Here is a 19,846-nt window from a genome sequence, read left to right as displayed (position 1 = left end):
AACCACTCTTACCACAACCTCTGGCAACATGTCCTAAAGCTCCTCCTCCTCCTATTGGTTTTAAAAGTATTTCCCTGTAACTTCACCGAGTGTCCCCTAGTCTTTGTAATTTTTGACAGAGTAAAAAAAGATCCACTTCTATACCACTTAGGATTTTGTAGACTTCAATCATATCTCCCTTCAACTGCCTCTTTTCCAAACTGAAGAGCCCTAACCTTTTAGTCTTTCCTCATACGAGAGAAGTTCCAACCCCTTTATCATCTTGGTCGCTCTTCTTTGAACCTTTTCTAGGTCCGCTATATCTTTCTTAAGATAAGGGAGACCAGAATTAAACGCAATACTCCAGATGAGTTTGCACCATGGAGCGATAGAGGGGCATTATAACATTCTTAGTCTTGTTAACCATTTTAAAATAATTCCTAGCATCTTGTTTGCATTTTTGGCTGCCACTGCACATTCAGGGGAAGGTTTCATTGTATTGTCTACAATGACACCCAGATCTTTTTCTTGAGCACTAACCCCCAAGGTGGACCCTAGCATCTGTTAATTATGGTTTGGGTTATTCTTCCCAATGTGCATCACTCTGCATTTGTCCACATTAAATGCTAAAGTATATTGAGGTTGTAGAAATAATGGGAAAAAAAGCAGGTGTTTTTTGAGGACAGCAGGCATATATTCTCACATGTGGGTGATGTCATCTATGAAACTTAGCATGGACATTACCATGGGCACCTTCACTTTAAATCTTTAGGCATGTTGCATGAGAACAATTTGGAACTGGTTCAAAGGAAAACTTCATGAAAGCAGATACTATGGTGTTAAGATCCCAAGCAATAGGTGGAAGCTTCAAAAGTTATTTAATGTAGAATAGGCCTTTCATGAAATGGGTTACCAAGGGGTGTTTTTTTGTCCAAAGGAGAGTGAAACGCTCTGAACGCACTGAGATGTACTCTAACCAAATTGTTTTTTAGACCAGAGTTAGAGAGGTAGAAAAGGTAGTCCAGTAAGGATGGCGGTGGACAGGTGATGGGTTCCAGAGAATGCAAAATACACCAGGAACAAAATCTTGACCATTTGAAGCAGTAACAGTGCTGAGTGGAAGTTCTACACACTTTAATGACTGCAGATACTGCAGCTGAGAAGGAGGAAGCATTTACTTACTCGGTGAAAGAAACCACACTGTTGGTGATAAAAGATGGATCCCTCATTCTGCGTCATTATTGTTGGGAACAATTGCAACTTGCAAGGTTTCTTGGTCGAGAACTCTAGGAGGAGAAGAAACCAAGCTTGACATAGCCAAAATGGTGTTATGAGTATCATGGTGCTTAGATCTTGGTGAGGTTTGAGTAGAGTTTTCCCAATGAGAGGTATATGAGGAAATGCATAGAGGATTCTATTCCCCCAATGAAAGAGGAAGACATTAGACACAATGTGATTGGGGTATAGCGCCGGGAGCAGATTTTTGGAAGTTCGATGGGGGTGGGGGAGAGTGAAGAGATGTTGTTCCCCATTTGGAGAAAATATGATGTAAGATGGATGTGCTAAGAGACCATTTTTGAGGCTGAAGAAGTCTACTCAATTTTTCTGCTAAGACATAAGAACATAAGAATAGCCTTACTGGGTCAGACCAATCCATCTAGCCTAGTATCCCGTCTTTGCAGAGGTCAATCCAAGTAACAAGTACCTAGTAAAAACCCAAATAATAGCAGCATTCCATGCTACCGTCCCATGTCTGTCTCAAGAGCAGACTATAGACTTTTCCTCCAGGAATTTGTTCAAACCTTTTTTTAAACCAGCTACATTAACTGCTCTTACACATTTTTTTTTCTTCTTCTTCCACAAACATTCAATATATTTTTTCCCCATCCAACATGTTTTTTCCCAACCCCTCTTTCTCCTTTTTCTACCTACAATGTAACTTTACCCATCCATTTCCTCTCTCCTCACTGTCAAGTCCGTCTTGTTATTGTTTTTAATGTTCACTATATATTATTTAAATTACTTAACATTTTTTCAATTGTTTCTACTCTTATCTGTCATTTTTAAATCTAATGTAAACCGTCCAGATATTTGCTTGATGGTCGGTATATTAAAATCTAATAAACTTGAAACTTGAAACTCTGGCAACGTGTTCCAGAGCTTTACTATTCTCTGAGTGAAAAAAAATATTTCCTCCTATTGGTTTTAAAAATATTACTCTGTAACTTCTTTGAGTGTCCCCTAGTCTTTGTAAAACTTGATGCAGTAAAAAATCGATCCACTTGTACCTGTTCTACACCACTCAGGATTTTGTAGACTTCAATCATATCTCCCCTTAGCCATCTCTTTTTCAAGCTGAAGAGCTCTAACCTTTTTAGTCTTTCCTCATATGAGAGGAGTTCCATTCCCTTTATCATCATGGTTGCTCCCTTGAACTTTTTCTAGTGCTGCTATATCTTTTCTGAGATAAGGAGACCAGAACTGAACGCAATACTCAAGGTGAGGTTGCATCATTGAGTGATACAGAGTCATTATAACATTGTTAAAAATCATTATAACATTGTTAAAAATCATTATAACATTGTTAAAAATCATTATAACATTGTTAAAAATCCTCTTTCTAATAATTCCTAGATTCCTGTTTGCCTTCTTGGCTGCCGTCGCACATTGAGCAGAAGGCTTTATGATGACACACAAATCCTTCTCTTGAGTGCTGATCCCAAAGGTGGTCCCTAGCATCTGATAACTCTGATTTGGATTATTCTTCCCAATGTGCTTCACTTTGCATTTGTCCACACTGAAATTTATCTGCCATTTGGATGCCTAGTCTTCCAATTTCCTATGGTCTTCCTACAGTTTTTCACAGTCTGCATGTGTTTTAACAACTTTGAACAGTTTAGTGTCATCTGCAAATTTAATCAGTTCACTCGTAGTTACCTCCCACACTATGTCCTGTACTCCACTAAGGACCAAATCTAAAATAGTTCCCCCCTTGTCGGTTCCTGAACCACTTGCTCCAAGAAGCAGTCATTTATGACATCTAGGAATTTTACCTCCCTAGCACTCCCTGATACAGCATTTATCCAGTCAACGTTGGGGTAGTTGAAATCAATATAAACACTAGGTAGGATAGAACTAACCACAAAATACACAATAATTCTGTTCTTTTCTATTGAGGAAATTGAAACAAACCACCTAAGTGAAGAAAAAAGACCTCACATATTAACATGGAACTTAACATACCAGTTACTGCTGAAACCAAGTAAGTTTCAGGTAGTTGAAATCACCCATTATTATACTGTTGTCCAATCTGCCAGCTTTCTTAATCTCTGAAAACATTTCTTCATCTGTCTGCTCATTCTGTCCAGGGGGATGGTATTATTACTCCACCCGTATATTCCTTCCCTTCCCACATGGAATTTCTATCCATATGGATTCCACACTGCTGTGATGCTCATAATGTTTATTTTGTTTGATTCAATTCCCTCTTTAACAAATAACACAACCCCCCTCAAATTTGATCTACTCTATCATTGTGATATAATTTGTACCCAGGTAACAGTGTTCCATTGATTGTCCTCCTTCTACGAGGTCTCTGAGATGCCTATTATATCTACCTCATCAGGGAAGCGAAACACTGGTTAAATATGTTTGCCATAGGATAGAGCCGAGACATGGAACTAGCACATTTTAAGTGGCCTTCAGGTGCCTCCCAAATGTCCATGAGAATCCGAACTATGTCAGGATGATCAGGAAAGTTAGCAGATTGACACTTCTGATCACTCATGAGGGAACATTCCATAGCGATAGGTTGCCCAGCCTCCAGCTTCAACTCCTGAAGGGACTCAGAGATCAAATCCACCAGATGCGTGGGCTTGAAAAATCTACTCAAGAGTGGGATACTCCCCCAGATCCAGGGCTCCAGCTGGATCTTGGTCCTGGAGATCCGTGAGGGCCACAACATCTCCCACAGCTGCCAGCCTGTGTAAGGGAATCTGGGTCAACCACAGGTAAGGCTGGCATACTGACTGGGACCATGAGGGGGGGAGGCGGCAGGGGAGAAGGCCCATGCCCTGGGAAGGAAGGGTCCCCGTGACTGGCATTGATTTCTTAGCCAAATAAGCCTGATACATCATATTAATAAAATCAGGGGAAAATCCATCATCTTGGAGGATTTGTGAGATTTTTCCGCCAAATTGCACTTGCATTTCCCCGAATGCATCAACTGTGCTCTCTAAGGAGCCCCCGTCACCATTTTTTCAGGCAGAAACAGCAGCAGTACCCCGTTCATAGGTCGAGGGTACTTGGGCCGAACAGATTCTGTCCCCTCCCACGCTGCAGTGCAGGTGGAACATGGCTGTGCAAATGAGCCATCCACCACAAATGGGACATGAACCTACCTAATCCTGCCCTGGTGAGTCCATCTAAGTGATTTTCTTGCAAAAACAAACAGCAGCTGTAAGAAGGTAATTTAGATTCGCAGTTAAGGGCAGGGAGGTTTGTCAGACCGGGCCTGGTCTGTTGTCGGTCGGGCGGGGAAGCACCACGAAGGTAAGGGGGCAGGGAGAGAGAAAGGGAGGAAAGGTGGAGTGGAGAGGAAAAGACGCTTAAGGGAAATGGGTAAAACTGAGGGGGGAGAAGGACGCTGAAAGCACTGTGGAAGACAAAGGGGTGGAGAAGGATGCTGAAAGGACATGGAGAAGATGGGGGGGGGGGTGGAGAAGGACACTGAAAGGCCATGGGGAAGACAGAGGGGGAGAAGGACGCTGAAAGGACATGGGGAAGACAGAGGGGGGAGAAGGACACTGAAAGCACATGGGGAAGACAGAGGGGGGAGAAGGACGCTGACAGGACATGGGGAAGATGGGGGGGAGAAGGACGCTGAAAGGAAATGGGGAAGAGAGAGTGGGGAGAAGACGCTGGCAGGGAAGAAGACAGATGCCAGACTATGGTGGGAGCAGAGGGAAGAAGATGGGTGCCAGACCAATTTGGAAGGGAGGAAAAAGGGAGAGGCCCAGTAACAGAGCAAATGGAAGACGAAGAGGGAAGAGAGATAGTGGATGGAAGGAATTGAATGAGAACATGAGGAAAGCAGAAACCAGGTAACAAAGGTAGGAAAATAATTCTATTTCTTTTTTTTTTTTGCTTCAGGATAAAGTAGTATATTAGTTGTGTTGATAAAAATTTATATAACATTAAATGTGAATCAAAAAATGTTTAACGTATATCTTGAATTATTATAAAATAATTTATAGAGTGCTCAGTGTGAAATCTTATTCAAAACCAACAGGTTAATAGAATGAAGATGTAATAACATTCCATCATTGCACTCACCTACCTACCAGCCCTATCTGATTGATTGTTTGTAAATTATTCAAGCTGAATAATAATGATGAAGAAATAAAGATAAATACTTAGCTGGATATTGTTGATATATATGTATCACCACCATAAGGTATGATCTTAGATTCAGCTCATTAATGCTGGAGGTAGTGTAATGTAGTCTTTTTTATATATATAACTCGCTGGTTTAGTAGAAAATGTGAAAAAAGTGAGTCTCCAATCCACCGTTAAAAATAGTACATTTCAGCATAAAGCTAAAACTCCTTGTAGTGAAAGCAATCCAACATTTCCTCAACACCGATCTTGTTTCACTATGTTTTGCGTCATCAGGAGGAAATAACTGAAAAAATAAAAATATATAACAGTTCTCAAAAACTTAAACTATTCAATAAATTTATCTTCAAAACTTGAAAAATGAAATACCTTCGGACCACACAATGGAGAGAATACGCCGACAGGAGATTCCAACTGAAAGGTTATATCAGCGTGTGACGTCTGACGTCAAAACGTGACAACGTTTTTATAAACCATTTAAGAATCACATGATAACTAAATACGTAGTAATGTGATATCATAATTGAATGGTATGTGCCTATCATCTAGTGGTCCACTCTATTTCTTTATTGAGACCATTTGGAATCACTGTGTTCCAAATATAGATTAGACGTTGTTCATGATAGAGGAGTATATGAGAGATATCACCCTGTCTATTGAATTTAAATTGCCTGATTACACAGAATTTAAGGTCATTAAGAGAATGACCAGCTGAATGCCAGTGATCAGTTAAAGGAGCCTCTAATTTGTTGGTACGAATACTGCTCAGATGTTCTGCTATTCTTAACTTAATAGCTCTTTTAGTTTGACCTATATACATCTTATTGCAAGGACAAAAAATCCCATATATTACTTGAGAGGTGTTACAATCCGATTGTCCCCGTAGATGATGAATCTTGTTTGTGTTAGGTATTTTGATTTGATTAGTAATCAAAGAATAGCAACAGTATTTGCATCTTCCACAGCTGGTATGTCCTGTTGATTCAACAGCAGTTTCATCAATTAGATTGTTGTTAAAATATTCACTTAAATTTTTACTCCTTTTATGAGCAAACATGGGAGTTTCAGAAAATATAGGATGAAATCTTAATATGTTCCAATGTTTGTGTATGATTTTTTGTATGGATGAAGTCTTACAAGAAAACGGTAAAACACAAGTCATTCTTAAATTACCTTGATCACAGTTATTTTTAGGTAATAATAACCAATCCCGATTGGCATTCTTGGCTCTCTTGTAAGCAACTTTAATACATTGTTCAGGATAGCCCCTATCACGAAATCGTTGTTTCATAATCCCAGCTTGATGATGATATTCAATTGGAGAAGAACATAATCGTTTCAATCTGAGAAACTGACTGTTAGGAATACTGTTTTTAAGTTGTTTCGGGTGAAAGCTTTTGTAATGAAGAATAGAGTTCCTATCAGTATTTTTCCTGTATATAGTTGATTGAAATTGACACGCTGATAGAGAGATTTGAATATCCAAGAAGTTGATACTAGATTTATCTATATTGGCACTAAACTTGATATTGTGATCACATTCGTTTAGCTGCGTTACAAATTGGTTCACTTCTTCTATTGTCCCTTTCCAGATGAAAATAATATCATCAATAAATCTTTTATAAAATAATATTTTATTGAAAGACAAAGAATTATATATAAATTTGTCTTCAAATTGGGCCATAAATAAACATGCCACAGCTGGAGCAACCGTTGCTCCCATGGCAACACCTTTGCATTGTAAGTAATATTGATCATTATATAGAAGATAGTTATTGTTAACCACTAATTGAGCCATGAACATCAAAAGATTCAATTTATTACCTATTTGAGAAGACTTTGTCAAATATAGTTCTATAATTTGTAATGCTACATGCTGGGGTATACTAGTATATAACGAAGTTATATCCAGTGTGACTAACATTAAATCTTCTGCATTGAAAGATGAAAGATCTAAATCTTGAATTTGTAATAAGAGGTCCATAGAATCTCTTATATAAGAACGGATGGTTAACATAAATGGTTGTAAATAAAAATCAATATATTGTGATAAAGGAGCACATGAAACTAATACAGATGATTGGTCTAATACAGTTAAATTACATAAAACTTTGATTAGAGAACAAATGCATTCAGCCACATTATTAGAATATTGTCATACTCAAAGAATCCCAAGGGGGATGCGACTATATAAGGAGCCTAGATTCCTTAACAATCCCCACTATGTGGAGAGATGGAATGCTTTATTAACACAATGCGGTTTGGATCTCATGTTATTAACAATTGACAATCTTGATACCATCATTAAAGATTTGGAACTGGAATTACTTGAAAAACTTGAAAACATCAAAAAAATGGAAACTCCAGAGGATTTTGAAATTCATTATCAAGAACATTTTAAGTCCATGGAGGTATATCAAACAGACATTCGCAAACAAAAAATAGCTAAGTTTAAAAGGGATGAACTTGACTACACTAAAGGGTACATATATCCGTGGATGGATAAAAATAGAAAATCAAGACGTAATCGCCCAAATAAAAAACATATTACATTTATTAATTCTTCCAGCGAATCTTCAGATGATGGGAAAAAATCAACTGTTTCAAGATCAGATTCTATACCACTCATTCCGGATTCTTTTTTGCGGTTAACAACTACAACAGAGAAACAAACGGATTCAGGAATCCAGAACAAACTCAAATCACGCAAACCCAACAAGATTCGTTAAGATTGGTATTCAATATTTCATCCAGAATATTAACATCTACAGAAATCACTGTATTACAACTAGGCCTGTCATTTGTTCCATTTTCCTATTATGACTCATATGATACTCATGCCTGGTTGCACAGATTTTTTAGATCATTAAAATTAAAATTATTTTTTGGTCAAACCACAATTCAATCTCAAGATGAACCTTCTTTCACCGATTCTCATCATGTTCCTTCTTCTTGGGTCCCTCCGGGCCCCACTGACAATATGATTGCAGCCTTTGAAAAACTAGTACTGAGAGATGTGGCATTAATGGAGACTGTTAATCAGAAACAATATCATAATTTAACTCGAACTCAAAGGACAGCTTTGAACACTTTATCACATGACAGATCCATAAAGATTCTACGGGCTGATAAAGGAGGAGGAGTTGTAATTATGGACACGGAAACTTATGAAATAGAAGCTAGACGTCAACTTTCTGACGTTACAGTTTATCAACTTTTGGAACATGACCCTACCAATGACCTTCAACAGATCATATATTCTAAATTAAGTCAAGCTAATACTGAGGGATTGATATCTTCTAAAGAATTCAAATATTTGTATTGTAAACATCCTTCCGTTCCAATGATTAAATTTCTTCCTAAGATACATAAATCACACATTAATCCACCAGGAAGACCTATAGTATCATGCTGTGGATCAGTATTAGAACCTTTATCACAATTATTGATTTTTATTTACAACCATTTATGTTAACCATCCGTTCTTATATAAGAGATTCTATGGACCTCTTATTACAAATTCAAGATTTAGATCTTTCATCTTTCAATGCAGAAGATTTAATGTTAGTCACACTGGATATAACTTCGTTATATACTAGTATACCCCAGCATGTAGCATTACAAATTATAGAACTATATTTGACAAAGTCTTCTCAAATAGGTAATAAATTGAATCTTTTGATGTTCATGGCTCAATTAGTGGTTAACAATAACTATTTTCTATATAATGATCAATATTACTTACAATGCAAAGGTGTTGCCATGGGAGCAACGGTTGCTCCAGCTGTGGCATGTTTATTTATGGCCCAATTTGAAGACAAATTTATATATAATTCTTTGTCTTTCAATAAAATATTATTTTATAAAAGATTTATTGATGATATTATTTTCATCTGGAAAGGGACAATAGAAGAAGTGAACCAATTTGTAACGCAGCTAAACGAATGTGATCACAATATCAAGTTTAGTGCCAATATAGATAAATCTAGTATCAACTTCTTGGATATTCAAATCTCTCTATCAGCGTGTCAATTTCAATCAACTATATACAGGAAAAATACTGATAGGAACTCTATTCTTCATTACAAAAGCTTTCACCCGAAACAACTTAAAAACAGTATTCCTAACAGTCAGTTTCTCAGATTGAAACGATTATGTTCTTCTCCAATTGAATATCATCATCAAGCTGGGATTATGAAACAACGATTTCGTGATAGGGGCTATCCTGAACAATGTATTAAAGTTGCTTACAAGAGAGCCAAGAATGCCAATCGGGATTGGTTATTATTACCTAAAAATAACTGTGATCAAGGTAATTTAAGAATGACTTGTGTTTTACCGTTTTCTTGTAAGACTTCATCCATACAAAAAATCATACACAAACATTGGAACATATTAAGATTTCATCCTATATTTTCTGAAACTCCCATGTTTGCTCATAAAAGGAGTAAAAATTTAAGTGAATATTTTAACAACAATCTAATTGATGAAACTGCTGTTGAATCAACAGGACATACCAGCTGTGGAAGATGCAAATACTGTTGCTATTCTTTGATTACTAATCAAATCAAAATACCTAACACAAACAAGATTCATCATCTACGGGGACAATCGGATTGTAACACCTCTCAAGTAATATATGGGATTTTTTGTCCTTGCAATAAGATGTATATAGGTCAAACTAAAAGAGCTATTAAGTTAAGAATAGCAGAACATCTGAGCAGTATTCGTACCAACAAATTAGAGGCTCCTTTAACTGATCACTGGCATTCAGCTGGTCATTCTCTTAATTACCTTAAATTCTGTGTAATCAGGCAATTTAAATTCAATAGACAGGGTGATATCTCTCATATACTCCTCTATCATGAACAACGTCTAATCTATATTTGGAACACAGTGATTCCAAATGGTCTCAATAAAGAAATAGAGTGGACCACTAGATGATAGGCACATACCATTCAATTATGATATCACATTACTACGTATTTAGTTATCATGTGATTCTTAAATGGTTTATAAAAACGTTGTCACGTTTTGACGTCAGACGTCACACGCTGATATAACCTTTCAGTTGGAATCTCCTGTCGGCGTATTCTCTCCATTGTGTGGTCCGAAGGTATTTCATTTTTCAAGTTTTGAAGATAAATTTATTGAATAGTTTAAGTTTTTGAGAACTGTTATATATTTTTATTTTTTCAGTTATTTCCTCCTGATGACGCAAAACATAGTGAAACAAGATCGGTGTTGAGGAAATGTTGGATTGCTTTCACTACAAGGAGTTTTAGCTTTATGCTGAAATGTACTATTTTTAACGGTGGATTGGAGACTCACTTTTTTCACATTTTCTACTAAACCAGCGAGTTATATATATAAAAAAGACTACATTACACTACCTCCAGCATTAATGAGCTGAATCTAAGATCATACCTTATGGTGGTGATACATATATATCAACAATATCCAGCTAAGTATTTATCTTTATTTCTTCATCATTATTATTCAGCTTGAATAATTTACAAACAATCAATCAGATAGGGCTGGTAGGTAGGTGAGTGCAATGATGGAATGTTATTACATCTTCATTCTATTAACCTGTTGGTTTTGAATAAGATTTCACACTGAGCACTCTATAAATTATTTTATAATAATTCAAGATATACGTTAAACATTTTTTGATTCACATTTAATGTTATATTATTTACTAGGTGAATTATAAAAGATTTTTTCTCCAATTGATTTAATTTTTGATAAAAATTTATAAACATTAGAGGCTCTGGTAGAAAGCCGTTTACAAAGTATGTATTCTTTCCAATTAATATTTCCAAATTAATAAAGTCTTTTTGCTTATTTGTAAATGGGTTTCTACCAGAGCCTTTAATTCAGTAGCATAATTAAATGAAATAACTATTTCTGAAGTTTATAGGGATGGGCGGGGACGGAGGGGATTCCTCGCGGGGACGGGTGGGGACGGAGGGATTCCTCACAGGGACGGGTGGGATACCTCACGGGGACGGATGGGAACGGGTGGGACTTTGGCGGGGACGGGTGGGATTTCTGTCCCCGCGCAACTCTCTAAGGTGGACCAGAAAAATGTAAATAAGGATCTCTACACCAGATCTCGAGATCAGAGGTACAAAAGCCAGAGGTTCAAGAATGATGTGCCTATTGCACTAGAAAGTTATGTTTGGCTCTCCTTTACATCTGGAAACAGACACACAACATAGTATCTAGAAAAAGGTGCACCAATTAGGAAAATTTAATTAACACCAAATTTTTTCAGTAGTTTAGAAATTCAAAAAGAACCTTGTAAGAAGGTGCTGTAAAAAGCATGCAAAAGCTAAGAGATGTCCTGTAAGTGCTCATGTGTGGTGTTTACATTCAAATCTATTTTATTGAAAATTATCAGCAACTTCACAATAACAAACCCAACAAGTACACAACATCAATCAACTTAGTAGCCATCTCTCCTGTGCACCACAAAACAACACTTTAACTCCCCACCCAACCCTTCCCCCCACCGCAAACCAACCCTCCCCATCCCACCCCACCCACATCATTGTACTTTCCACCCCCACACTTCAGAAAAAACATCAATAGTACTATCATAATTTGTTCAATAACATGCTGTGCTCCCCAGGATGTAGAGCCTGCAAGTATGAATCCCATGATGTGTGGTGTTTAATTAAAAGAAATAGACACTTCTAAGCCTTATATGGTTTGTATTCTCAAGTTTATGAGACAATTTTTAAAAGGTTTACTTTCTATGAAGTCAAGGTAGTCATGAGAAAACAAAACCAATTATCACATACTTTTAAGTGATACTTACAAATTTATAAACTGTCTTCATTGCAGGGTTAGCCCTAGTCTTTACAGTATTTAGAATCGCTCCACTTCCTTTCTACAAAAAATTAGCAGATACACACTTTAGTAGACCATCATATAACACTTACCTTTCTGCTCTAAACTACTAAAAGAAACACTTGAGCAAGTCAAAACAAGGTCCCATCCCTCACCAATTTGTTGATCAAAGGCACATGGGTTCAGTGCATAGGGTATAAGGGGTTTAATTTCTTTGCAGCAGCCATTTCCTGGGGCAATGGGGAGAATCCAGTTTGCAACTTCTGATATTACAGTTACCCAAGACAATATCTGCTCTTTGTATACAAGACGTTTATAGGGGTTAAAAACAAACTCTTCTTTCAAATTCTGTAGCTCTCAAATACATATAGAAATAAATATTAAGTAAAACTGTTATTTAAAAAATGTAAACGCAGCTAAGGAGCTGAATCATTCTCAGCTATCATTTCATCATGCTCATCCATAACAATATTATATTTTAGGCATTTATAGATTTAGCATTTCTACTGCCAACTATTATTTAATTACATTTGAGTCCCATCCTTTCACGCACAGCTCAATAAAAGAAACCCATCATAACCCATCACTTGTCTCCTAAAAAACACTTTGATCTTATACCAAGCAACCTCATCCTTACTTAGCCATCAGGAAATGAATGGCTGAATAGTCAAGCCTTTGTTTATTTTTCTAGACAACAGATAACTCAGTTCTAACTTCAGTTTCAATAGAGCAGAGTTTCTAATTGATGGGTCAAAATAAGTAAAATACCTCTACTTTTTGTGCCTTTAAGAGGTTTTGCTGTCATGTTTTGGATGATTTGTAAATGTTGCAAATCCTTTTTTGGATACAGTATTGCAGTAATCAATTTTATTGGTCACCAATGAAGCATTACAGTAACTAAAGCTTTTCACTTCCCAAAAGCTCAGAGACAGAGGATCAAGGTAGATTAATAAAGCCTCTCCCAACACCTCCAGAAATTTGCTTTTTCATAGAGGGAGAAGAATCAATAACACTCAGTTTCAAAACACAGCTAATATTTGCATACCTTCGAGCATCTCTGGCTCCCTGCCCAGCCTATTAAATCATAACAATTTAGATATTTTGGAATTTAAATTCAACCGATTATCCCTGAGTCATACTGCCATATCATTCTGTTATTCAGCTTGGCAATAGCTATTGACTGACTGGTAGCTATTGCTGAATGCAATCTTCATAAAGAGGGCAGGAACACTCTTGACTGTGATTGATGGAATAGGTCCCAAATAGATACTAAACAGGGGTATGATACTGACTTGAAATCCTAGATCCCGATCAATATAAGAGAAGAAAAATTACTTAATAAGTTTAAAAGTCTTCTAAAAAGCTGGCTTTTTAAGGATGCTTTTAACTGAATAATTTAAATTCTATTATATTAGAATACTTTACAGTCAACTAGTAGTGCTGGTAAGCACTACTCTTCCCCAACCTCTTGTTTTATTAGTTACCCCTTTTTAATTTGTTTACAAATTGCATTTAATCCTTTAATTTATTTTCTCCCTTTTTCACATGTTTTGTTTTGTTAAAATAGTTCCAATTGTCTTGTTATGTTTTTTTTTTTTAACCTAATTCTTAACTAAATGGAAATTGCATTGGATTTGGATTTTGCAATCAAATCAAATATTTTAATAAACTTGAAACTTGAGCCTGACACCAAACTATCAATTCAAAATGTCCCTCCAAAAGTAAACTAAACCAATAAGCAAAGATTCACCCCATATCGACTGCAATCTTTGCAAACCCAATTTGTGATCTATAGTATTAAAAGGAAAGGACATGAATCCCAGTCATTTTAATCAAACAACCATATACTGTATCATTCATCAGGGAAATCAATACTGATTTCGTACTCTGACCTTTAAAGAAGATGCATTGACAATAATGCAAAAATAGTCCTACTTTCAACAAAATCAAAAAGCTACCTTTGTACCAACTTTTCATTAATCCTCTCTATAAAGAGACTAGAAATATGTTATAATTTTGACTTTATCAAAATTTTAAGTCAGAAGGCATTAATCCTTCCCTCAAAGACATATTAATCTCTCCCTTAATATCAGACTATCTCTACACTAGAAATGCATTCAACACATGGCCCTCCACATTGACTTCTGAGCTTCCTCTTCCTCCTCTTTTAACATTGCAATATCATAGTATAGATCCCTCGGGTGTTTCTCAAGATTTACAATGAAACACAATGATTTCATATATTTCACTAAATCCAACAAAATGATTGCATCCCAGTGGAGAGAAACTAAACCACAGAAAATAGGCAGGAAAAGGGGAGAAAAAGAGATGGGCATTAGAAAGAAGTACAGGTAGATGTCGACTTACGACCGCAATTGGTTCTGACTGCTAGGTTGTAAGTGGATCAGGACGTAAGTCGGCCTATGTTAAATTAAGGCAAGAATATTAGACTGGGTAATGATATTTTAATCATCTTAAAGCAATCTTTCTTTGGAGAGTGGAAGTCGCGTCGTAAAGTCGAACATTCGTAACTTGGATAGGTCGTAAGTCGACGACTATCTGTATATGAAATGACATTGCCTCTACCACTAATCTCCACAATGTGGAAAATCAAAAAAGCACAATAATCTTAGGTATGAATAAGGCATATTGGGGAGAAGGTGTTGCTTACTAACTTGTTCACATCATTCAGCGTTATATCTGAACACCTAGGGCCAGATTCTGTAAAGGACGTCTAACCTTAGGCATCTACAATATGAACGTCCATCGACTTAGGCGTCCAAATAAAGTGGATAAGTCCAATTAATGACTTTGACAAGCATTAATTGACATTTAGATGTCCAAACGTTGGACATAATTCTACAAACAGACGTTCACAATTTAATGGATGCCTATTGGAAAAAGTTGTGCCTAAAAATAGGCATAGATGTGGTGTGGGAGTGGCTCAATTTGGACATCCATTTACAGAATCACATGCTGCTCAGTACCCGAACGCATCTACCTAACACCTAAAATGTAGGTGGTGGAATACCAGGTCTACTTTTGAGTGTGAGCTGGGCGCTAGGTAGACATGAGTTAGGTGGATGTCACTTAGGCATCACTTAGGCATGCATTTATAAGTGAACAGGGCTTTTATTTTTGGGGTATAGAGGACTCCAGGTTGCTATCAAGCTCAAAATATGTTTAATAATGTATCACTTAAACAAAGCACATTAAAAAAATATATATATATATATATTGCGGTACACTGTTAAAAGTGCAGCGGACAAAGTCATGCTGACAAGCACATTCTGACAAAAACGTGCTGGACATATGTGCATTGCCGGTTCACCCTATTTAAAGCCTTATCTTTTATGCTCTGAGGGGGGGAACCCCCCCCCCTTGACTACAGTTAGAAGTGCTGGCACTCCCATTTTGGGGGGTTGGGGGAACCCCCCAATACACTAAAAACTCCCATTTTTCCCTATTTGGGAGCTTTCAGTGTAGTGGGGGGGGGTTCCCCCCCCCAATGGGGAGTGCCAGGGCTTCTAACTGTAGTGGGGGGGGGTTCCACCCACATCCCCTCAGAACATGAAAGATAAGACTTTAAATAGGGTGAACCGGCGATCCGCATATGTCCGACACGTTTTTGTTGGCACTTGCTTGTAGGCACAGCTTTGTCCGCTGTGCTTTTGACGCATCACCATATATTGCATACAAAACATCTATTTTGGGGCTAAAGACCATTCTTATTTGATAATAATAAAAAAAGATGTTTAATAATGAATTACTCAAACAAAGCACAGTCGGTAGTGGTTGTGATAAAACACTGAATGGACCACAATAGGTTCAAGCTAAGTATTCAGAAGAGGAAGGTGTTGTGTGTCGCGAGATCTTTAGGCTTTAATGTCCCGGAGACAGTTGAGTTACTGGGGGAGAGAGTGTTGGTGAGACGGGAGGTGAAATATCTTGGTGTGATTGTGGACTTACCCTGAGAGGGCAGTTGTTAGCAGTAGTTCGGAAGGTGTATTTCCATCTTCGGTTAGTGAATGGACTTAGGCCTTATCTGGCGGCTCCTCTGTTTAGGACAGTGCTGCAGATGATGGTATTATCTGTTTTTGATTATTGTAGTCTGGTGTTCTTGGGAGTGTCAGGGTCAGCTTTATGTGTGCTACAGGTTGCCCAGAATTCGGTGGTACAATCTCTGTTTAGATTGGGAAGATGTGAGCATGTGACGGAGTACTATATAAGTTTGTACTGGTTGAAGGTAAGGGACAGGATACGTTACAAGCAAATGGTAAATATTTTCATGTGCCTACAGAAGTTGGCTCCCAAATACCTGATCCAGAGTATCTTGCCACGTGATTTGCCTCGATTGCTTCGGTCTACTAACCATTTTGATCAGCTGATTCCATCTGTGTGGGATCTGAGGCTATCGTAATCCAGGGATAGTGTTTTCCATTGTATTGGTCCCAGAGAATGGAACAACCTTCCTGAATATATTCGTCAACAGCAGAATATACAGAATTTTAAGAAATTACTCAAAAGACACCTGCTCTGTCAGATGAAATACAGGGTCTGAAATTGGTTAACTGAGGAGGAGTGGAGACAGTTGAGTGCACGGTGCAGGTCATTGATGTATTCTATGGTCTGGACTGTTTTATAGTTATAGTGATGTTTGTCGTTGATGCGACCTGTATGTTGTATGTCATTTTATATTTTGTATGTAAGTGTGTAACTCACCCTGGATAAGGGTGGGAGATAAATAAACAAACAAACAAACAAAATATATATTGCATACTAAACCTCATTTCCAAAAGGTTAAGAAAAGAAAAGGAGATACACTACTTAAAATGGCTGTAGTTCAGAGCTAGTAGATGTGCCTGGTGAACAATCTTGACATCATTGTGACATCATCAAGATGCACCTTGAAGGCATAATGTCACTACAAAATAATAGGAACCTCTGCCTAAACAAAAGGTCCTGTAGCTCAGTAAGGCACTGCTTACATTATCCAAAGGTCATGATTTCAAATCCCCCCCTCCAGAACCTTTACATCTTCTTACTTGCTCTCATACGAGAGTATGGATTGTGGTCTTTGCCATTTACATTAGCACTCTGCCCTTTCCAGAGTCCAGAGGGAAAGTTATTTTTACCCTGAGATGGTTTATGATGTGCTAAGGTATCATCACACTTGGCAGGAACTCAAGCCTAAAATAAAGCACCTGTGGCTCAATGGTTAAAGGCACTGCTTCCATCTTCCAAAGGTAATGAGTTCAAATCCTAAGTATGGTCAGATACCAGAGCACATATTCCTATTTTTTAATGGCATTCTGCCATCTAGGTGCATCTTGATGATGTCACAATGATGTCAAGATTGTACACCAGGCACTTCTAAAATCTAATCACCTCCCGTGCTTTAGTATCCTGTCCCCCTCTATCTCCTCAGTCCCTCTCCTATATCCGTCTTTGTAGTTCCTTTCCTTTCAAACTCTGTAAACCGTGCCGAGCTCTGCGCACGCGGAGATGGTGCGGTATACAAACCTAAGGTTTAGTTTAGTTTAGTTTAGTTTACTACCGGTAGCTCTGAACTACAGCCATTGTAAGTAGTGTATTTCCTTTTCTTAAACTTTTGGAAATGAGGTTTAGTATGCAATATATAAATAAATAAATATATATATATATATATTTTTTTTCCATGTGCTTTGCTTGAGTAATGCATTATTAAACATAGTTTCAGCTTAATATCAACCTGGAGTCTCCTTTATCCTCCCCCCCAAAATAGAAGCTTTAGTATACAATATATTTTTTTTCATGTGCTTTGCTTGAATAATGTATTATTAAACATCTTTTTCTATCATTATCAAATAGGAGTCCTCTTTACCCCCAAAATAGAAGTTTAGTATGCAATATATATGTTTTCATGTGCTTTGCTTAAGTAATGCATTATTAAACATAAAAAACAGGCAAATGCCTCAAGCACGACTAAGTGATGCCTAAGTCATGTCCACCTAACTGAAGCCTATCCAGTGCCCAAATCACACCCAGTAGTAGATCTGCTTTTACAAGCAGTCGTCTTAGTATAAAATAGAGGATTTACTATGCAATATATATATTTTGTTTTTTTCATTTACTTTGAGGAACATAGAGGCCAAAAGAAGAACTGGATAAGTGTTGAAGGTACATGTTTGATATTTATCCTAGAGAAATGACTGTTTCTAAATCAAGAGGATATAAACTTGGCTTTGGAACTGACATGTGGTTTACTATCTGAGTATATGTGGGGCAATGGTTAGAGCTATAGCCTTGGCACCCTGACGTTGTTGGTTCGAAACCCACTCTGCTCCCTGTGACAGAAGCAAAATTTTTTAATAAACAAAGGATTATAAGATAAATAAAATATAATAGTGGGGCCAACATTTCACTGCATACAATTTTAATGAAAAACAGCATAAAATCGCCATTCTAATGATGTCATAATAATGAGACACAATAACCTTGTAGCTGTTGTAAGATGTCTATGTGCCACCTAAAAGGTGATTCTGTAAAGGATGTTTAACTATTTTGATGCGTCTAGACTTGCTGAGCGATGCTGAGTGCGATTCTCTATAATATGTCTAAGCATTATAGAATCACGCTCAACATTTTCCCGCTGGATGTCTAAACGACACCTAATTTTCAGATATTTGGCCCCTAATGTCCTTCCTATCAGAATCCATTTCATTTGATTCATTATAATATTATAAACTTACCCTTACTGTAGAGAGCCACTGGTGATAGAGTTTATCACTACCTAAAATCAAATAAAGTATATTAATTTAAAAAATAACAGTTAAAGGCTAGTTTAAAGTAATATTTTGTTTGACTGGGAAGATGCAACAGAGTTACTCATTGCCTGACTATTAAACATAATTGACATAACAAAGAGTTGCTCTATTTTTACTCTAACATTTCTCATTCTACCATAAATATTTTATACACTGGAAAAACATGAAAAGTGGGGCCTTCCTTACACTGATTATGTATGTGTCTAATTAAAGAAAATCATACGTAAAGCACTCTAATATGAAGTCTGCTTGAAAATTAAATATTCCTATCCAAAATTCTTTATAAATAGATGACAGTTCTTACCAGCATACTCTCCCATATTTATTTCATCCTCAAAGACATCACTGAAGCCATTTCCTGAATTGAGAAGATCAAGACGTTCATCAATAAACTAGAAGAAAAAGATAAAAGTACAGCAAACATATTAAAACACAGTTATGTTTTGGGTTTTCTTTGTGGCATAATAATATCAAATTTTATAAATGCAGAAAATGATAGCCTCTTCATTGTCATAGTCTATGAATCCCTGGAGTCTATTCTTTGGGATCTACTGGGTACTTATGATCCAGACTGGCTACTATTAAAAACCTTCTTTGTATGCTTAAGTTGTGCTCTTCACTTATATGACATGACAATATTCACAACAATTTTCTGTTCTGGAGTGACTCAATTTAGCAAAAAATTGTGCTTAGTTTGGAAATAGAAGTACAAATATTAGTAATTATTTTTTATTAGTATTTATTCACATAGTACCATAGTATATAATAGCAAATAGAGACCTGTATAGTTCATCCAGTTTACCCAA

At 36.9% G+C, this 19,846-nt stretch overlaps 1 protein-coding gene across 4 annotated transcripts in view; it reads right to left on the bottom strand.

Moving 5' to 3' along the window:
* The window catches only part of DENND1A (DENN domain containing 1A), a 994,598-nt gene that overhangs the window by 186,376 nt on the left and 788,376 nt on the right, over positions 1–19,846 (bottom strand). For all 4 annotated transcript variants that reach the window (XM_033960659.1, XM_033960660.1, XM_033960661.1 and 1 more), the window contains 3 exons: positions 19,345–19,432; positions 18,966–19,006; positions 12,203–12,274 (listed from right to left, as the gene is read on the bottom strand). In XM_033960659.1, coding sequence (XP_033816550.1) covers positions 12,203–12,274; positions 18,966–19,006; positions 19,345–19,432 — 201 coding nt within the window. The remainder of the gene's footprint in view (positions 1–12,202; positions 12,275–18,965; positions 19,007–19,344; positions 19,433–19,846) is intronic.

This window comes from Geotrypetes seraphini, chromosome 10 (genome assembly GCF_902459505.1).
Source record: "Geotrypetes seraphini chromosome 10, aGeoSer1.1, whole genome shotgun sequence".
Classification (NCBI taxonomy): domain Eukaryota; kingdom Metazoa; phylum Chordata; class Amphibia; order Gymnophiona; family Dermophiidae; genus Geotrypetes; species Geotrypetes seraphini.
The sequence above is the reverse complement of the archived record's forward strand: the minus strand, read 5'-3'. Positions and strand labels throughout refer to the sequence as shown.